The sequence below is a fragment of the Zingiber officinale genome, chromosome 6A (genome assembly GCF_018446385.1).
Source record: "Zingiber officinale cultivar Zhangliang chromosome 6A, Zo_v1.1, whole genome shotgun sequence".
Lineage (NCBI taxonomy): Eukaryota > Viridiplantae > Streptophyta > Magnoliopsida > Zingiberales > Zingiberaceae > Zingiber > Zingiber officinale.
In genome coordinates this window covers 55,456,005-55,478,318 of record NC_055997.1, presented here as the reverse complement: position 1 = coordinate 55,478,318, position 22,314 = coordinate 55,456,005, and the positions used below count along the sequence as shown (strand labels likewise).

Below are 22,314 nucleotides of genomic sequence, written 5' to 3'. Positions count from 1 at the left end.
CCAGAGTTGAGTTTACCTGAACTTAACTCTAGCCTTTTTTTCGAGCAAGCTTCCTTCTTGGCTTCTCATCCCTTAAATGTCGCATACGTCCTTCTCGTTCATCGGTATATTTTTCATAGCACCTCGTCCCTTGGATGTACCGAGTCCATCGACTCGCTTCCTGTGTCATCCTTCTCACTAGTAGTATTTTATGCTCAACTTTTTTTGTTCCTAAGTTCTTGTACACTCAAACACAATGCATCAAAATTACAGGATCTAACTTAACTCGGTTGACCACATCAAAACTAATCCAGAGTACTTACAATCTCCCCCTTTTTGATGTGTATCAACCCAAGTTAAGTTAAAGTAAACAAACAATAAGACTATTTATGTTTTAAATTTATCAATAAGTACTAGAAATAATTTTACAATAAGTACCAGCAAAATATATCAAAATTTTATAATTTTACTACCTATCCTTAATTTAATCTTTAATTTCTCCCTCTTTGATTATATTAAAATCATGTTAGGGAAAATAAAAAATAGTTAAAAAAAATAGTGAAACTTTTTCTAAGGTTTTAAGATGAAATTTTCAATTATATGTCTTTTATCAAAATTAATTTCTAAAAGTAATAATTTTATCAATTAAACTTTTTGACAAAAATAATTTAAAAAATTATTTTTTGATTTCAAAAAATATTTAAAAAAAATTCATTGTCCAACATAAAAAGTAAAATCAAGAAAAAAATTTCACATACACACTATTTTTTTTATTATTAAAATAAATGTTTTGAGACAAAAATAATCATTTTGAAATTTAAATAATTAAAAATGTATTTTTAATTTAAAAAATCTTGTTAATTTTTCTAAACATTCAAAATATAGCGTTCTTTAGCTAAAAATTTAGGGTTTTAAAATTTTATCTCTGAAATAATTTTAAATTTTAAATTTTATTTTTAGATAAAAAATTCATAAAAATCATATATTTACTAAAAAAAATATTGAAAATTTTTATTCTAATAGAAAAACTAATTCATTATCTTAGAAAATTTAATTTTTTTAAAAAAAAACTAAATAATTTTAATTTTAAAAAATCTAATTTTTGTTAGAAAGTTTATAAAAAATAATATAAAGGTCAAAACATTTCAAAAAATTTTCCGTTAGTAGATAGTAATTTCATTTTTCAAAGAAAAAAATTGGACAAAAATATGAGCAAAAGATATACAAAACAATTAATTTTATCCAACATATTAATAATTCAAGAAAAATAAATCTAAGCATATGAAATTAATTTTAACAAGCTAAACATAATTTAAGAATCCAAAATAAATTTCTACCTACAAGATTTATTCAAAATTTTCTCGAATCCTATTTTTTGTCACTTTTACAATTTGTCCCCTATGATTCCTGATATACCAATTAAGCCCTATAAAATTTTTAAAATTTGGAATAAACGAATTTGAGTATACAAAATTTTTCAAGAATTCTATTTATTCTTTTAATTTAGAACTTTCATTTTTAACTCTATCAAAATCTTCTAATGTACATGCTTTAGTTAAAATAGTTTTAAATTCTGTATTTTCCTTTTTTAATTTAACATATTTAGATGTTAACTTGCAAAAAGATTTAGTCACTAACTTAATACTTGCATATAGTTGATAAAAAGAAAGAAGACATACCTCACTTACCATATCTGATCTAAAGTTGGATTCTCCCCCTTTATTGTTATTGTCTTCTGAAGTAGCTTCCCCTTTATCGATGCTCTCGATGCTCATCTCGGATAAGGTTTCATCATTTTCTTCATCTTGGTAACTTACCATTAGCGCAAGTCCAACATATTGCTCCGTCTCAGATTCGGATGATGACGTCTCATCAAGCAGCCTTAAGGTTCTTGGGCTTTGACCGACTTTGCCCTTTTGTCCTTCTCTTTCTCTCTTTTCTTTAGCTTCGAGCAGTTATCCTTTACGTGTCCTTCTTCATCGCAATGGTAGTACCTTATTTTCTATTTTCCTCAAAGAAGCTTCTTGGCTCGTGACTTGTTAAACTTGTTAGACTTATAAAACTTTAAAAAATTTCTTACCATGTATGCTTCTTGATCCGTGTTGAGGGATGGCTTTGAATTTGGTTCGAACTTCCTTGTATTCAGGTGATGTTGTTTTTCAGCTCCATGTACTTTCTTATACCTACACATCTAGACTCATATAATTAAAAAGTAAAAATAAATTTTCTAAGCTACTTACCTCGAAGTCTTTGGAAATGTAGTAGGTGTCTACTATTAACGCCAATTCAGGTGTTCTCGGGAATGTATTTAAAGTATAGTTTTTTGAAACTCTATTCATTACCATTTCTCTGAGGTTATTGAGTTCGGTGATTAGTTCCTTGATTTTTGCATGTAGTTGAGCCATCGTTTTATCCTTTTCCAACCAGAGGTTTGTCAGTTGATTCCGGAGCAAGTCCCATTTTGCTAGCTTAGCTTTCGAGGTTTCTTCATGCAACTCCAGGAACTTTTCTTAGAGTTATTTGACTGACTTGTAGGCTCTGATCTAGCTGACTTCTTGTGGTGGTAGAATGCTCAGTAGATGAAAATTTTCTTTGTCATTGGCCATGAAGTCCATTTATTGCTTTTTGGAAAAGAGGAACTCCTCCATTTCTTTGCCATCCTTGTCCTTGGGTAGTTCAAAATCATATTTAATAGTTAGAAGAATTTCAAAATTGATCTTAAAAAATACCTCCATACGATGCTTTCATAGTGATACGGGTTATGGTGAGCGAACTCTTTAGGTAATAGGGAAGCCAAAGTCAAGGGGATGGGGTGACGCCCAAACCTAAGGCTCTTTACATAGGCCCGAATGGGAAAGACCAGTCGGGCCCAAAGATGCTTGGCCTTATAAAGACTGTATCATACAAAAGATCATGTAAAGGTTGACTGACCGAGGGATTATGTGTATGCACCCGGACGGACATAAATCTGCCTAGGACAAAAGGCATCTAGCCTTGTAAATTATTTGACATATGTTCGGTCGAGCGAAGACCGAGCGATCATAAGGGTGCTTGTATGCACTCGACCGGACAAAGCCCGATTGAGCCTATAGGAATTCAACCTTATAAAGTCTCTAGCATACGCTTGACCGAGCGAAGACCGAACGTGCCTAAGGGTGTTGTATGTGCTCTATCGAGCAAAGCCTGATTAGGTCTAAAGGCATTCAGCCTTTTAAAGTCTCTAGCATACATTCGACTGAGCAAGACCGAGTGAGCGTAAGGGTGCTTGTATGTGCTCGACCAAGCAAAACCCGATCAAGCCTAAAGGCACTTAGCCTTATAAAGTTTCTAGCATATGTTCAGTCAAGTGAAGATCGAACGAGTGTATGGGTGCTTGTATGCGCTCGACCGAGCAAAACCCGATCGAGCCTAAAGGCACTCAGCTTTATAAAGTTTCTAGCATTCGTTCGGTCAAGCAAAGACTAAATGAGTGTAAGGGTGCTTGTATGTTCTCAACTAGGCAAGGCCCGATCGAGATTAAAGGCACTCAGCCTTACAAGGATTTTAGCATACATTCGGTCGAGCGAAGGCTAAACGAACATAAGGGTTCTTGTATGTGCTCGACCGGACAAAGTCCGATCGAGCTTAAAGGTACTCAGCCTTACAAGGCTTTTATCATACATTCAGCCGAGCAAAGGCTAAATGAACATAAGGGTGCTTGTATGCGCTCGACTGAGCAAAGCCCGATCAAGCTTAAAGGTGTTAGGACCTGTTGGCCGGCTAAAACGGGGGTTGAATAGCCCTGCACAAATACAGAACAAACGAACCCTTCTCGGACTTAAAAGAACACTTGCATTAAATAAAATAAGAAATAAACTGAAAGATAGAGGCTCAGAGATTTTTTTTTACTTGGTTATAACCAGAGAGGTTGTTAATCCAAGGAAATTATGCGCACTAATTTCTCTTTCAGGCGGAGAAGCCTCTTTACAGCAATAAAAGCTCATAAAGGAAGAAGCTAAACAAAACAGAAAAGCTCACAAGTGTTGTATCAATAATTGCTTGTTGTTTTTTAACTTCTGGACCAAGGTTGTATTTATAGCCTTGGTTGCGGCGCCTGGAAGGGTTCCAGGTGACTGGAGTGGGATAGAATTATATCCTCGATGCAACGGTCAACATCCACGTCGGATGTGGATAAAAATAGGTTCCGGGCACCCGGACCCTAAAAGTCAACAAGGTTGACTTTTTCAATCCGGGCCCTCTGCTCTGGTGCCGCTTGCCTTGCCCCGGGTCTTTCTCTCTGGCTCCGCTCACTTGGGTGATTTCGGTCATCCGGAATAGGGATCACCCGAACTCAACTTCCGACCTTCTCGAGCAACATTCCGCTCCGGCTTCTCGTCCCTCGGAAACGCCTCACGCCTCCTTCTCGTCCCCCCGCGTACTCTTCCGCAGCACCTCGTCCCTCGGACACACCGAGACCGTCGGCTCTCTCCCGTGTCGTCCTTCTCGCTAGCTGCGTCTTTTACTCGACTTCTTGTGCTCCTAAGCTCCTGCACACTTAAGCACAGGATTAAACATAACATGACCTAACTTAACTTGTTTGATCACATCAAAATAACCTTGGGGTACCAACAATCTCCCCCTTTTTGATATGAGAAACCCAAGTTAAGCTAGGGTAAATAACTATAAATTTAGAACAATAAATTTTGCAAAAAAGTAAAAAAAAAAAAAAGCTACCTCCCCCAATACTTAATTATCCCTTCTCCCCCTTTGATCACATAAAAAATGGGGTACCAAAAAAAATCTAAGGGTAACGTTTATAAAACTCTGATTTTCAAATCATTTTGAAAATTTTATCAAGATTTTTGAAAATATTCAAAATAATTTTGATAGCACTAACAATGCAATAGTTTTAGAAAAAATTTTCTAAGTAAAAATTTTGTGAAACAATCAATAATTTCCTCAGTTAAACAAATTTTCAAGAAAATATTTTTTATAGAAAATTTGGTAAAGTAAATATGATACTTAAAAAAAACTTTAAGTAAAAAAATAAGAAATTTTTTTTCTAAGTTAAACAACTTTGCATAGAAAAATTTAAGAATTTTCCAAAAAAAATTGAGTAACTATTCAAAGCATTATCTAGTTTCAATTTTAATGCTTTATCAGTTAGTAAATTAAATATTTTATTTCAATACTTGACTCCCAGGTTGTGGTGAGGCACTAGGCCTTCTTGGTTATTGAAGCAACAACTACTTTCTAAACAAAGCCTCATAAGGAAATTAAACGGTTAATGTACTCTCTGAAAGCCCTAAGTCTAATTAATTTTTAATTAAGACAAGTCTTTGGAACCCAATAAAGGTTCCTTCTAACTGGGTTAATAAGAAATTTGTTAGGTAAATTTTTTCTTGACAATTTTTTAATTTTTCCTTTATGATATTTAAATTTCTAATGTAGTTCTTTATAATTTCTAAAATTTGAAACAGAGAATTTTGAACATGTATGATTTTTTAAATTTTCTACTTCTATTTTCAATTGATCATTTTTTAGCTTTAATTTATTAAAATTTTCTAGAATTAATTTTATCTCTTTAATTTCTTTTTCTAATTTGCAACAGTCTTTAGTTAGTAATTTAACAAATTTAAATAACTTGTTAGGTGAGAGAGATTATACCTAACTTACCTTGTCGATCTCGTTGTCCGTAGCTCCCCCTAAACTGTTGCTTTCTTCTCATGTAGCTCCCCCTTCATCGATGCTCTTGATGCTCATTTCAGATGAGCTTTCTTTATCTTCGTCTTCTGGTAGATACTTGGCTATTAGAGTTGTTTCGGCGATTTCCTCGGTTTCAGATTCTTCTGATGACTTGGTGTCCATCGAGGAGTTGGATTCGGCTTCTTTTGATTCTTCATGAAGCTTCAAGAACTGTTCCCAAAGTTTTTTTGCACTTTGGTAGTTGCCGATTTTATCGAGATCTTCAACCGGTAGTATGCTTAAAAGATGAAATTCAGCCTTACCATTAGCCATGAAGTCGTTGCGCTGCTTTTCAGTCCATTAATATTTCTCAAGTTCTTTTCCCTCTTTGCTTTTGGGCATATTAAAACCATATTTAATCATTAGTAGAATATTAAAATCAGTTTTAAAATAAACCTCCATTCGACGTCTCCAAAAAGTGAACTCTCCCTCGAATACTGGTGGGTAGATGCTAGCTTCGGCCATCATTTTTGCTTCAATCGGCGATTTGTCCTCCTGAAGTGTCCTGGCTCTGATACCACTTGTTGGGACCTGTTGGCCGGCTAGAAGGGGGATTGAATAGCCCTGCACAAAAATAGAACAAATGAACCCTTCTCGGACTTAAAAGAACACTTGCATTAAATAAAATAAGAAATAAATTGAAAGACAGAGGCTCGAAGGATTTTTACTTGGTTACAACCGGAGAGGTTGTTAATCCAAGGAAATGATGCGCACTAATTTCTCCTTCAGGCGAAGAAGTCTCTTTACAACAATGAAAGCTCAGAAAGGAAGAAGCTAAACAAAATAGAAAAGCTCACAAGTGTTGTATCAAGAATTGCTTGTTGTTTTTTATCTTCTGGACAAAGGTTGTATTTATAACCTTGGTCAGGGTGCCTGGAAGGGTCTAGGTGCCTGGAGTGGGATAGAATTCTATCCCCGATGCAATGATCAACATCCACATTGGATGCGGATAAAATAGGTTCCGGACGCCCGGACCCGTTTCGGGTGCCCGGAATAGGTCCGGGCCCTCTGCTCCAGTGCTGCTCGCCTCGGTCCGGGTCTTCTATTCCGGCTCTGCTCGCTTGAGTGATTTCGGCCATCCAGATAACTTGTGTGCCTCAAGTCAAAGGAAACTTACACTCAAATTGTAGTAAGAACTTTATAAACATATCCATATATGTAGAGAACTATATGATGTTTTACAGCAAGTCACTCCAATAAACTAGTTACTATAACTAGTATCCATGTTTAACTTTCGACATCCCAATGTCTCCAGCTAGTGAGAAACAATTGCTTGGCAAAACTAAGAAGTATAACTCTTGCTAGTCTTACAAAATTGATGATGTTCGAATGCACTAATTTGATTACTAGGGAAATTCCAATACATTCATAATTATACATGTAGAGATAATCATAAGTTGTGATCTAATAACAAATTATCTCATGCTATGAATTATATTACGGAGATTCAGTAAATGAGTTTAAGACTATTCAAACATATAATATACACTAAAATAGTGAATCTATATTATCAAATAAATACTAAAATTATAAGGCGATTGTCTTAGGACATCCCTCAAAATCTAACAAAGGTTAGATCACAATATATCTAACTTTAATGCACTTATCATTCATCAAAATTAAGGTTTGATCATTGGTGACAGTTGCACCAACATAAGATATCAAAATCATTAGACCTAACTTAACTCGGTTGATCATATCAAAACTAACCCGAAATAATTAAGCAATCCAACTTGAGAGGACACTAACTATGGAGAATAAAGAAAATTTAATTAATAAAGAAAAGATTCACAAACTAGAAGAAATTTTGTTAAAAAATATATTCTAATCAGCTTTTTACTGAACTGCATAGGTAAGTTTGTCTATTACCCAAATCATGTATGTGACTTTTGTAATACGGCAATTTACCAAAGGGCGCACTTGAAAATCTGAATTTACCAAAAGGCGTACACTACTTTGGTATTTACCAAAGAGCGCACTTTTTTAAAAGCATTTCCTATTTTACCCTCCTGATAATTTGACTTTTTCTATTGTTTTTCTTTTCTTCATTATATTTCTCTCACTTCTCTCTCTCCTCTGTCGGCAGAATATAGGAATAACATTAGTCAATCTTTAATCACATTTTAATACATTTGAAGAAGCCAAAATAAATAATGGACACCATATTTGAACTCCTTGCAATATTAGAAATCCATAGAAACTGAAATGGGTGCAATCGGAGCTTTCTAGGTCCATCAGTGGGTTTTGACCGAAACCCACTGATCGATCTAGAAAGCTCCGATTGCACCCATTTCAGTTTCTATGAATTTCTAAAATTACAAGGAGTGAAAATATGGTGTCCATTATTATTTTTGGCACTCCTAGAGGTGGACCAGAGTAGGCATGATATGAAGAGATATCATGCCCACGTTGGGCCTGATATCTCTTCATATCAGGCCCAATGTGGGCCTGATATGAGAGATATCAGGCCTAGTAACAACAAAAATTAAAAAAAAAAAGAAATAAAGAGAGATTTAGGATTTTCAAAACCTCTGGTCCACCACTAGGAGTGCCAAAAATAATAATGGACACCATATTTTCACTCCATGTAATTTTAGAAATTAATAGAAACTGAAATGGGTGCAATCGGAGCTTTCTAGATCGATCAGTGGGTTTCGGTCAAAACCCACTGATGGACCTAGAGAGCTCCGATTGCACCCATTTCAGTTTCTATGAATTTCTAAAATTGCAAGGAGTTCAAATATGGTGTCCATTATTTATTTTGCCTTCTATAGATGTTAACAAGCAAAATCAAAGAATCGATAAAAAAGTCCACATTGGACCTGATATGGACTTAAATCAGGCCCAACGTGGGCTTTTATGCCGATTCTTTGATTTTACTTGTTAACATCTATAAAAAGTCAAAATAAATAATGTACACCATATTTGAACTCCTTGTAATTTTAGAAATCCATAGAAACTGAAATAAGTGCAATCGGAGCTCTCTAGGTCCATCAATGGGTTTTGACCGAAACCCACTGATCGACCTAGAAAGTTCCGATTGCACCCATTTCAGTTCCTGTGGATTTCTAAAATTGCAAGGAGTCCAAATATGGTGTCCATTATTATTTTGGCACTCCTAGTGGTAGACTAGAGGTTTTGAAAAATCCTAAATCTCTCTTTATTTCTTTTTTTTAAATTTTTTTTTATTTTTTGTTGTTCTCTTATCTCTCATATCAGGCCCACATCGGGCCTGATATGGGAGATATCAGGCCTGATATGAAGAGATATCAGGCCAACGTGGGCATGATATCTCTTCATATACCAAACAAAAAAAGGAAAAAAAAGAAAGAGATTTAGGATTTTCAAACCTCTCCACCACTGAGACATATTGGACTCGCATTTTAGAAATCACGGGAAAATGGTGCAATCGAGCTTTCAGGTCGATCGGTTTCGAAACTCAACGATGGACAAGAGCTCCGATCGATTCATTTCGGTTTATGATTTCTAAAATTACAAGGAGTTCAAATACGACGACATTATTTATTTTGCTTTTATAGATGTTAACAGTAAAATCAAAGAATCGATATAAAGCCACATCGGGCTCGATATGAATCATATCGCCCAACGTGGGCTCGATATCATTCATATCGCCAACGTGGGCCTGATTTGAGTCCATATCAGGCCCAATGTGGGCTTTTTTGCCGATTCTTTGATTTTGCTTGTTAACATCTATAAAAAGCCAAAATAAATAATGTACACCATATTTGAACTCCTTATAATTTTAGAAATCCATAGAAACTGAAATGAGTGCAATCAGAGCTCTCTAGGTCCATCAGTGGGTTTTGACCGAAACCCACTGATCGACCTAGAAAGTTCCGATTGCATCCATTTCAGTTCCTGTGGATTTCTAAAATTGCAAGGAGTCCAAATATGGTGTCCATTATTATTTTGGCACTCCTAGTGGTGGACTAGAAGTTTTGAAAAATCCTAAATCTCTCTTTATTTTTAATTTTTTTTAATTTTTTTATTTTTTGTTGTTACTAGGCTTGATATATCTCATATCAGGCCCACATTGGGCCTGATATTGGGAGATATCAGGCCCAACGTGGGCATGATATCTCTTCATATCATGCCTAAATAAAAAAAAAGGAAAAAAAGAAAGAAAGAGAGATTTAGGGTTTTTCAAAACCTCTGGTCCACCACTAGGAGTGCCAAAAATAATAATGGACATCATATTTTCACTCCTTGTAATTTTAGAAATTCATAGAAACTGAAATGGGTGCGAGCTTTCAGATCGATCGGTGGGTTTGGTCAAACCCACCAACGGACCTGAGAGAATCGCACCCATTTCAGCTTTCTATGATTTAAAATCGCAGGAGTTCAAATATGATGTCCATTATTTATTTTAACTTTAAACAAAAATCAAAGAATCGACAAAAAGCCCACATTGGGCTTGATATGGACTCAAATCAGGCCCAACGTGGGCCGATATGGAATGATATCACGGGCCCGATATGATTCTATATCGCCCAACGTGGGCTTTTATGCCGATTCTTTGATTTTCTTGTTAACATCTATAAAAGCCAAAATAAATAATGTACATCATATTTGAACTCCTTGTAATTAATAACTGCAATCGAAGCTCTCTAGGTCCATCAGTGGGTTTTGACCGAAACCCACTGATCGACCTAGAAAGCTCCGATTGCACCCATTTCAGTTCCTGTGGATTTTTAAAATTGCAAGGAGTCCAAATATGGTGTCCATTATTTATTTTGGCTTCTTCAAATGTATTAAAATGTGATTAAAGATTGACTAATGTTATTCCTATATTCTGCCGACAGAGGAGAGAGAGAAGTGAGAGAAATATAATGAAGAAAAGAAAAATAATGGAAAAAGTCAAATTATCAGGAGGGTAAAATAGGAAATGCTTTTAAAAAAATGTGCTCTTTGGTAAATACCAAAGTAATATATGCCTTTTGTTAAATTCAGATTTTTAAGTGCGCCCTTTGATAAATTGCCGTTTGTAATACATATATGATTCCCGTTTTACGTCCTCAACACGTATGCATCAGGACCAAAAATTTATCTGAACCACTCTTACCTTTTTCACATGAATTAAAACTATCTTTCTTTTTTCCTCTCTTTCATGATTGCTCTTTGCCTCATTCTCCCTTTCCTTTTTCTCTGTGATTTCTTCTCTCTGGTTGGCTTCCTCGATCCTCTAACGAGCTTCGATTTGGAATTTATAGAAATAGTAGAGGGGCTCCAAAGTTGGGGTTTTCAGGACCAACGATTGAATCAGATTGTTCAAAACCCTAGTGCTACCTCCTGGCCCCAACGCAGGTTGCGAGGGAGACGGCGGCTATGCAGGGAGGGAGATGGCTGCAAAGCTTGGTCAGTAGACTGTCGAGTTCTCCACCCTCATGCAAAAAATCACAAATGCCTCCTACCTTATGCTCAAGGAGTTAGTGGATAAGTGCTGGTAGGCGGAGGACTAGTGATCTGATTCCAAGAAGAAGATTGACATTCTTAAGTTCATTATGAAGACACAATAGCGGATTCTGTGGATCCACGTGCTCATCAAGTGGTGCTAACATGTGCTACTCTTTTTCTTTCCTCCCCATGTTCTACTTTCTTTACTCCCCTTGTTCGACTTCTTTATCGATTTCTAAAATTTGGCTTTTGGCTTAGGGTTTAGGATGAAATCTTTCATGGTTTAAAGCAGTTTCATTTCTTAATTACTTGTACGTAGCATCTAGTTGTAATTTTATGGCTCTAATGCTCAAGATTTGATGTCCAAGGGTTATATATTAAAACTATTAGGACATGATAAATGGAACCCTAACTAATTTGCTTGTTATCATGGGAATTTGGTGGACTTAGAATGCATTATGTTTCAGTAGAAGAACGATACATCATTTTGTGGAGACTTTTCCCTTTGTGAGCATATTTTAATCAATACTTAAAGCTTTATGATATAATTTAATTCACTACACTCCCAACACATTTCCTAAGGACACTTTAAGAAAAAAGGCTAAATCTTATTTGTGCTAATTAGGAGCCAAGCCTGAAGCAAGAATTTTGATGGCATAAATTGTGTGTTGGTATGTACAATCATAATGTTTTGGATGCAATCATCATCGTAGCCCGTATAATGAGCATGTGATAAGAAGGATCATCCTGTCTTATCCAAAACATATGGTGGTTCTTAGTTCATTTGCTCTGATTTAGAATACAATTTCTTTCAAAAAGGAAAACTTTTAGCAAGTCACGACCTATAAGCCATTTCTAAAAAGTAAATTTGTCTCAATTTGGATTGTACATGTTCAGATTTTTGGCTGTAAAGTTGATAATTTGATAACTATAGGAACAATGCTTTTTGATTGTTGTAATGGATTTATTTGTTCTATATCATATTGAATGGATTATTATTATGATGATTGTAAAGAGAATGGTGGTTGTTGTTTGTTGATGTAATATTTAATATATTAACATTTGAAAGTTTGTAGTTTCTATACTAACTTTTTAGCTTCTAATTTTTAAATAAATGTTTTTTAATTTACTCCTTATATGCATATGGATCTCATCATGTTGTTTTACTTAGTTGATCAACTTACTTTAACTTAGTTTTACAAAAGGTATGTTATGTGATTGAATTTTACAAAGCTCGATTGTTGTATTGTTATACTGATTTTTTATTTATCCAATGCTCACAAGTCTCTAGATTGAAAATGTTTTACAACTATAAACTAAAGAAACTACATATAAATTACAAGAATATCGACCTTTAGATGATTGGGCCTCTACTAAAGTAGATTATACTCAACAAATATTGTCATAAGTAAATTATTACATTATTAGTAAATTTTAATGGTACATTATCATTATAATTTTATGATACTACAAGAATGACGGTGGCTTCTTAGTTATGTAATATATCAGACATCTTTTGTACAATATTAATATGGAATTCACGCAAAAAGAGATTAATAAATTTAGAGTGGAAGGGGCAGTATCAATCATTAAGGACAAATTTTGTAAATTCAAAGTAGATTGAATCATTAACCTTGTCGTTGACGTGTTGTAGTATGTTTGTATTTCTTGTATATCATATGATGTAGTATGTTTCTTTGCTGTAAATTGATACTTCATTTACTTATTTGGTATGAAAATTTTTTAGTCTAGATTCTTATTATTATTGATTGTTATTGTTCTAAATTGTTGTGTTATGTTGTGTTGTTCTTGTATTGGATTGTTTAAAATTGTTATTTTATTCTTGTATTAGATTGTTAAAAATTATTGTGTTGTGTTGTTCTTGTATTGGATTGTTTAAAATTGTTGTGTTGTGTTGTTCTTATATTGGATTATTATTGAATTGTATAAAATTGTTGTATTGTTCTTGTATTGGATTGTTATTGAATTATTTAAAATTATTGTGTTGTGTTGTTCTAAATTGTTCTTATATTGGATTGTGTAAAATTATTATGGTGTTGTGTTGGTCTAAATTGTTATTGTATTGGATTGTTATTGGATTGCATAAAATTGTTATGTTGTGTTGTTCTAAATTGTTGTATTGGTCTTGGTATTTGAATAAAATGATATATTTATCAAACAATTATCAAAAGTGTCTAAATCATGTATAAAAAATTATTGCTCTCAATATAGTGTATCATAATAATGTTTGAGGGCATAGACATATTCAAGGGACTAGCCCGAACACATAGGAATTGGTCCTATGTCAATCCGAGGTCGTTTGGTCCATCAACTAGTTTTATCCAAAATCGATTGATGGACTATAGAAATTATAACAATATAAAATTTAACATCCTCAGAAAGACGGAAGCTAAAGGATCTCAATTATGGTGGATCTCAATTATAGTGTGGTTCAGTAATTGTCATCTTTGTATCATTTATATTAAGCTTACGACATCATTTATCATGCCTAAATCATGTTCAAAGAATCACTATTATCAATATGGTTTATCGTAATAATGTTTGAGGGCATGGACACATTCAGGAGACCAGCCTAAACACACAGGAACTGGTCCTATGTCAATCAAGGTCATTTGGTCCATCAATTGGTTTTACCTAAAGCCTACTGATCATGGACCTTAGCAATTCTAAAAATCTAAAATTTAACATCCTCAAAAAGAGGGAAACTCAATTATCTCAAATATAGTATGGTTCAGTGATTATCATCTTTATATCATTTAAATTAAGCTTATGACATTATTTCTCATGTTCGAATCATGTTTAAAAAATTATTACTCTCAATATGGTATATCATAATGATATTTGAGAGCATGGACACACTCAAGAGACCAACCCTAATACACATAAACTGGTCCTATATAAATCTAAGGTCATTTTGTCTATCAGTTGATTTTGTCCAAAATTAGCTGATGGACTTTAGTTTGTATCAATTGATTGATACGTGGAATTAATCGATTTGAAAGAATATTCATGTTCATAGAAAGTATTTTAATCGATTGTTATAGTGTAGCAATTGATTAAACTAACTGTTCATGGTTACAAAAGATAATTTAATTGATTGTTGTATTATAACAATTAATTAAACTAACTGTATCAATTTACTGGAGACAATCTACATGATCTTTTTAAAGATACCATTTTACAACTATACTCGTGTCATAAAATCTCAACATGAATTCAATTCCAATATAGATCAAGCTAAAATATTTCCTTAATAAAAGAACAAGATAATTTTATAACATATCAAATATCAATTTATAATAAACAAACTACAATATTTCAACAATGACAATCATCCAATAAATTTACATCTATCATACTATAAAGAGAATCAATTTTATTGGAGGAATAATCATTTTCTATTTAGAAGTTGACATCAGTAAATATGTATATTATCATATTATCATCTTCATATACTAAGAACACATCCTTAGTTCTTCTTAAGTACTTTAGGATTGTCTTAACAGTCACCGAATGATCTATGCTCAGATCTGACTATTATCTACTCGCGATACTCAAAGTGTACAATACATCGGGTCTAGTATATAGCATAGCATATATAATCAATCATATAGCTGACACATATGGGATCGGACTTATGTGAATCCTCTCATCTTGTGTGCTTGAACACATAGACTTTGCAAGGTGAATCCCATACCTCATGAGAAGAAAATATTTCTTAGATTCCTCCATGCTAAACCATTTTAGTATCTTATCTAAGTATATAAACTGCAAAAGACCAAGTAACTTTCTCGATCTATCTCTATAGATCTTAATCCCAAGGATATAGGTTGCTTCTCCCATGTCTTTCATGAAAAATATTTTAGACAACCAAGAGTTAACTAATTATAGAACTGACACATCATTTCCCATAAGCAATATATCATCAATATATAATACTAGGAATAAGATTTCGCTCCCACTAACCTTCATGTATATACAGGGTTCATTTGGATTTTATGATAAATTAAACTCTTTGATTACCTCATTAAAATAGATATTTCAACTCCTAGATACTTTCTTTAATCCATAAATGTACCATTGAAGCTTACATACTTTATTTTTTTCAATGGATGTGAAATCTTTGAGTTGTATCATATACACATCCTCAAATAGATTTATATTAAGTAAAGCTATTTTTCACATCCATTTATTATATCTCATAATCATAATGAGATACTATGGCTAGAAGTATCCGAATAGATTTAAACATGGCTACTAGTGAGAAGGTTTCATCATAGTCAATACCATATTTTTTACAATAGCCTTTCACCACTAATCTTGCTTTGTAGGTAATCAGATTACCATCTAGTTGATTTTATTTTTGAAAACTCACTTGCACCCAATAGGCATTATGCCTTTGGGTGGGTTCACCAAGTTCTAAACTTGGGATTTTCATACATAGGAATTCATTTTTGATTTCATGTCTTCTAACTACATCTCTCAGGAATCCTTTAACTATTTAAAACTTCCTCATAACTAATAGGTTCCTCATCTTCAATAAGTAATATGTCTCCCGATTCACTTATAAGAAATTCATATTTCTTAGGAATAAATTAAATAAAAAAATTTAAATATAATTTATTAATATTCATGAAGAAATATTATAAATTTTTTATGAATAATATTTATAAATCAAATCTCTTGACAGTTCAATGAAACTCTTAATTTATAAAAAAATGAAAAGTCTTAAAAATGAACTTATAAATTTATAAATAAGTTTAAAAAGTTAAAAATTTAAATAATCAACTAATTTTGAATTAAGATTCATAACATCTAAATAAATTAACTCAAACTTTTTTTTCATCATATCTAATTTTTCACACCTATTAGTAAATGGTTCAACTCTATAAAAAATAGTTTCATAGACTATCAAAATAAATTAAAAAATATTCAAAAAAAATCCATCCAAATAATTAATATTGTTAGAGTTATTAACTCATACAAGAAAAATTTCTCTATGGGATCACAATGCTAAAAACAAAAAAGTATTCTATTGAAGTAAAATATCTACGATTAAAATTCAACTGATTTAAAGAGCCTAACCGCGGCACTCCCAGCACAACTCGAACCTAACGTGAATCAAGCTTTAGCTGGTAAAAATGAATTTAAACTGGGTTAACTTATCAGGTTCCAGTGTTTTTGGGAATTTTGTTCTTAATTAAAGTACTTTTTCTGATAATTAGAACTGTAAATGAACAAATTGTTTGTCACTAAGTGAACGTTGAACAAGTGATAAGAATTAATGACTCACACGTGTACCCGCTTGGTTCTAATGCCTCGCGCCGCCAATCATTGACGACAGAGTGGTATGGTCTTGGGTAAATTGTAATGTTGTTTTGCATCCAACTGGTTAACTGCTTACCGTTCTCACAAGCGGTGACTGGACTCGGAAAGTGAGCAGTCCCACTGTTTCCCTTAAATGGCTTTTTGTTGACTCTCCGTCTCGTATTCCAATCTCGCAGAGGGATCGGGTCACTCGCCGTGGTTGCTGCGATCGACGGGCTCTGGTCTCCATCGGCAAGCAGCGGCAGCAGGAATGGCGGGCGGCAGCGACAAAATCGACTACGTCTTCAAGGTGGTGCTGATCGGAGACTCTGCGGTGGGGAAGTCGCAGATCCTGGCGCGATTCGCTCGCGACGAGTTCAGCCTCGACTCCAAGGCCACCATCGGGGTGGAGTTCCAGACTAGGACGCTCGTCATCCAGCACAAGAGCGTCAAGGCACAGATCTGGGACACCGCTGGCCAAGAAAGGTATTTACCCTCAAACCCTACAAGTTCTTTTGGTTCAAAGTCCTAGTCGTTTTAAGATCTATGTTGTGGGTAGTGTATTCGCACGGTGCTGCTGCCTTCGGGCCTTTGATTTGTGCGGTATGGTATTGTAAATTTCAGTACTTTGGTTTGTGTTCCTCAAAGTGAACGAACTTTTACTCGAAAATGTTGTTCGACTATGTGGGATCTAATTCGGGTAGCAGATGCGTCTTTGTTGTATTTTACAGTTAGATCGAAAGCCGATGTAGTGTAAATTTGATGTTTACCTGGTATCAAAAGACGTCTTAAGGTAATGTTACGGAGTGGTCTGTTTTATGATTGGCCATTATCTCTAATTTATTTAGAGTGGATTTATATTGAATATGGCATTTGATTTCACTACAGTTTCCCATAAGATTAGAAAAAAGAGCGGAATCATTTTTCTACTTCAATTTATATCTTGCTCGCACAAGCACTTATTTTCTACTGGGGAAATGGCAGAATTAGTAGAGTCTTCATTTGTCAAATGTGCTAATGGCATGCTTGATTCTTCCGTCCGGTTCTGCTAGGCCTGGGTCATGAGAAACATAAATACATAAATATATTTTTAAAAAATCTAAATAAACATTTAAAACTCGAAAAAGATTTAAATCAGTTGGATTTGAACTCAGCCTTGGACCTACTACAAGGTTGCATAGGTACCTTTCTTAGAAAGATCCTGACCTATGTAGTTTTCTTTCTAGCATATTTATCCCATCTAATTATGATCTTGGGATGGTCCTATTGCTCTTGTATTATCTACATTGTTAAGTCTGATGCATAATATTGACTGCCCTGCCTTGTCTCATACTTCAAGTAGATGCATCTTTCTGCATCTAATCAATTCTTTAAGACGATTCATATTTCTAAGTTCTCCTGGTTCATTCAACTTCTTTCATCAACAGTCTATTACCTGCATTGAAATAAAACTCCAACACCGTAGATGCAATAACAATTAGTATATCATGTGTTGTGGCTAGAAACAGACTTGGTTAGCAACAATAGAACAAGGTTATTTAAGTATAAATTATAATATAGTAGGAGATAAAGTCCAATGACATAGAAAGATTCATATAGCCGACCCCACCTAGTTGGACAAGGCTTGATGGTTGTTGTTGTTGTTGTATTGCATGACATAGAAGGATTCATATAGTCGACCCCACCTAGTGGGATAAGGCTGGGTGGTTGTTGTTGTATTGCAAGGTAAAATGTAGTCGGAACTTTTCTACTAGCCTAATATATCTAAGTCACAATGTATAGTCTCACTTGATTTACTTGTTGCACCAAAATTTAAATAAAAATTTAATTGACTTTATAATTTAAATCAATATTTGGGTCTACACTTTGATTTTTTTGGATGGGTACAAATTGGCAACCTATGTATTGATGAGAAGAGTAAAAACCTCCCCAGAAGTTGAGGATGTTGTAGGTATCTTGGACCTACTTGACTATTACAGATTTCTTGTGGTGTAAAATCTACATTTTATTTACAAAAAAATTCCCGAGAAGAAATCATCTTCTCTACAAGTTTTTTTTTTCCATCTTCTTAACCCTTAACCACACTCTAGTTGTGTCTCCTAGGCTTCAAAATGTTTCACTGGTGAGGAATTCTCAGTCCTAGTGGTCATCATGTAAAACTATATTAAGAGCAATCCAAAAATTGGCACTTGGGCATTATATGTTGACAAACATGACAAAAATGTGTATTCCTTAGTATGGTACATGGAATAAAATAAATATTTCATTTCCATTCCTATATTGGCAGGAAATATGTAAGTAATAGAACAAGAATAATCACCACAAACTAAAAATATCCCCACAACTAAAAACTTTATTTGGACAAGATCAATTATGACATCAAAATAAGTATTCTTGATATTCATTAAGGGAATAATGAACAATTTTGTTGGAATTGGTTTTCTAGAAACCAACGCAAAATATAACTATTCTGTTAGAATTCGTCAATAAGGCTATCCTTCTGAATTAAATATTATGTTAAATTCTACAGAACATCCTTGAAGCATGTATGATTCTTCAATAACTACTCTTTGTGATGCTTTCATTGCAATGACATCGGTGCTTATGGTGCTGCATGTTCTCCTTGGCCTTTGATGAAGCAATTCAGATTATCATGTCATATGCACTTTGATGTTGTCCGACTGTTTTTATGAGATGCTTTTAATGACTTGAACGTCACACACACATCAAATATTTTAGAAATATAACTGAGTATTTTTTGTCTCAATCTAACAGCTTTTAGTTTTCGATGGATTTGGTAGTAGTAGATCTGCAACTTCATTGATTTTGTGCTTGTCATCTAGCTCAGAATCGGACAAGTTATTGACATATAAGTGAACACAGGTATAGAGCTGTCACCAGTGCCTACTACCGTGGGGCAGTAGGGGCCTTGCTTGTTTATGACATTACTAAGCGTCAAAGCTTCGACCATATTCCTCGGTGGCTCGAGGAGCTTCGGAGCCATGCCGACAGGAACATAGTCATCATGTTAGTGGGCAACAAGACCGACCTCGAGGACCAGAGAACCATAACCACAGAAGATGCCCGGGAGTTTGCTCAGAAGGAGAATCTCTTCTTTCTCGAAACATCAGCTCTAGAAGCTACAAACATCGAGAATGCCTTCCAGACTGTGCTGACTGAGATATTCAACATCGTCAACAAGAAGAACCTGACATCTGATCCTCAAAGCAACAACACTGCACCAACATTGCCAGGAAAGAAAATAATCGTCCCTGGCCCTGCACAGGAGATTCCGAAGAGTAAGACCTGTTGTACAACTTCCTAGCTTGTGTTCATCTTCTATGTAGCTGTTCGTTACAGCGGAGTAGTTGGCTAGTCGTCTTACCCTCAAAAGCAGTAGCTGTTTGTTTTGAATTGTGACATCTTGGTGGAATTGGAAAGAACGAGTGGGTGAACATGGGAAGATGTGGTTCGGTGTATGGTTTAATTATATTTGGTTGATATGAAACACTTTCGATGCTTCTCTTGATAAACTTACAACCTGACTAAAGCTGAGACTGCTATGGTACTTGAAAGGGAACCAGCAGAAAATTTTCAAATGAAAGAGGACCTTTTATCACGATCTAGCTGAGTTAATCCTGGCTGTTGATCAAAGACAATAGATTGTTTACCTCCCAGCTAATTTCAACCAGTTTCTTTTTGTAATTTAAATCATTAGTTTGTTTAGCTGTTAATCCATATATGAACTCATTAGATTCTGGTAGAAATTTGGAGAAATTATGTAAATTTTTTTTTTGTAAATGTTTACGTAGTGTCTATTGAAATAATTTAAGATATATATGTAAATATTCTAAACAGATTAATTTAAATATTTTTTATAAAGATATGATTATATTTGGGATAAATTATATATATATATATATATATAATTCATTAGAATTTATATCTATATCGTTAGTGAAATCTCAATCAATAGTGTCAAACAATTATCAAAAAAATTATTATTTATGAATCAATCTAATCAACATAACGTCAATCTTTAACCATTTACTTTTAGTTAATTGTTGACACAATTCAATAAATATAGAAATCTTCAAATTATGCATCAAATCAAATTTATAATATATCAATTTATACTTGAAAGTAACGATATTTTGATTTATGAAATCTTTAGGAGAAAAGTTTGTTGCAAGCTTGTAAATATCATGATTGTTAAATGAGTCGAATGAATTTTTAGTATCTAAACTTGTACTAAATGAAAAAAATTTCATTAATGATTCATTGAACCGAGTATTTTCTTCATCAAGATGAAATCTATTGTTGCATTAAAAGAATCAAAGTGATAATGATGTTCAACTGTAGTTTGTTGACAGAGGCACATCAATTCATTTCTTGAACAAAAAACTCACTTCATGAAGAAATTCTTCCTACTCGCATTTTATAAGTTCTTGAAGTATAGTTTTGGTAATAGAGACAAATATAATAGCAGTTAAAATGTCTTAAAATTTTCTTTAAAGAATTTGACAAATAGTATATGTTGTTCTCATAATTTTATACATTATGTGCAAAATAAACACAAATTCAAAGTTTATCATATTTTTGTAAATCCACCGAACTTCAGCCTTAGCTCTTCCATTTGGAGAATGTCACTACGAATTTAAAAAACTTTGCAAATTGCAACGTAAATATCTATTAAGTTTTTTTACTAAGTAATAGTAAGAACTCTAACATGTAACTTAATTGCTGTAAATTACCAATCTGATTGACCAAACTTCTATAATCACTTTCTCCAATTGCCAACATATGCTCAATTTCATTTCTTTTTCTTGTAGGTAACTTGGCAATATACTTAGTAAAAGAAGTGACAATATTGATAATATTGCCCAAATGAGAAAAGAATTTCTAAATAATACTAACATCCTTAGTTGTAGAAACCAATATCAATTGTAATCGATGGACAAAATAGTGGGCATAGTATGCTTAAGTGTCCTGTGAAGGTTTTGATGTAATCAACCAAGACAAGTTAGGTCTTGTTGTCTTTTAATACCTTGTGTCTAAGTGTGCAGGAACTTAGGAGCACAGGAAGTCGAGAGAACGACGCAACTAGCGAGAAGGACAGCACGGAAGAAAGTCGATGGGCTCGGTGCATCCGAAGGATGAGGCTCTGCGGAAGAGTACACTGACGGACGAGAAAGAAACGCGCGGAGTTTTCGAGGGACGAAAAGTTAGAGTGGAAGGTTGCTCGAGAAGGTCAGAAAATGGGTTCGGGTGATCCCTATTCCAGATGGCCGAAATCAATCAAGCGAACTGAGCCAAAATAGGAGAAATCAGACAGTCAACAAGCTATTGACTGTCCAGCTGGATCCGAGCGCCCGGACCCCCAAGGGCAGCCAGGGCGCCCCGAGCTCACGCCTTGGTCGAGCTGGTTCAGCCCAGTCTGGGTGCCCAGACTTGGTCCAAGCGCTCGGACCATAAATTGTAGGATCGAAAAGAATTTAGATATCTCCACAATGGTATGATATTGTTCACTTTGGGTCTAAGCCCTCATAGTTTTGCTCTTAGACTCTCCCCAAAAGACCTCATACCAATGAAGATATCTTTTTTTTCTTATAAACTCATGATCTTTCCCATGTGTGTTCAATGTGGGATTATATTTGTAACCTTACAACCCCAACAATCCCCCCCAAACAAAGGGCCACAGAGTCCCCCTCAAGAATTGGGACACTTTTGACCTGTTTAGGACCTTCCCTCGAGCATCGGGCCACTCTTGACCTACTCAGGGCCTCCCTTCAAGTATCAAGTCATTCTTGACCTACTCAGGGCTTCCCCTACTTGTTCAAGGTTTCACCCACATGGTTTAATCTTAGA

At 34.3% G+C, this 22,314-nt stretch overlaps 1 protein-coding gene across 1 annotated transcript; it reads left to right on the top strand.

Annotated features, from left to right (window-relative positions):
- The first annotated feature begins 16,593 nt into the window (after positions 1 to 16,593).
- Positions 16,594 to 19,981, top strand: LOC121996381 (ras-related protein Rab11D-like). The gene is made up of 2 exons (XM_042550343.1): positions 16,594 to 16,932; positions 19,330 to 19,981. Exons 1-2 carry the CDS (start codon positions 16,718 to 16,720, stop codon positions 19,769 to 19,771), a joined length of 657 nt encoding a protein of 218 aa, XP_042406277.1. The 5' UTR covers positions 16,594 to 16,717; the 3' UTR covers positions 19,772 to 19,981.
- The last annotated feature ends 2,333 nt before the right edge of the window (positions 19,982 to 22,314 follow it).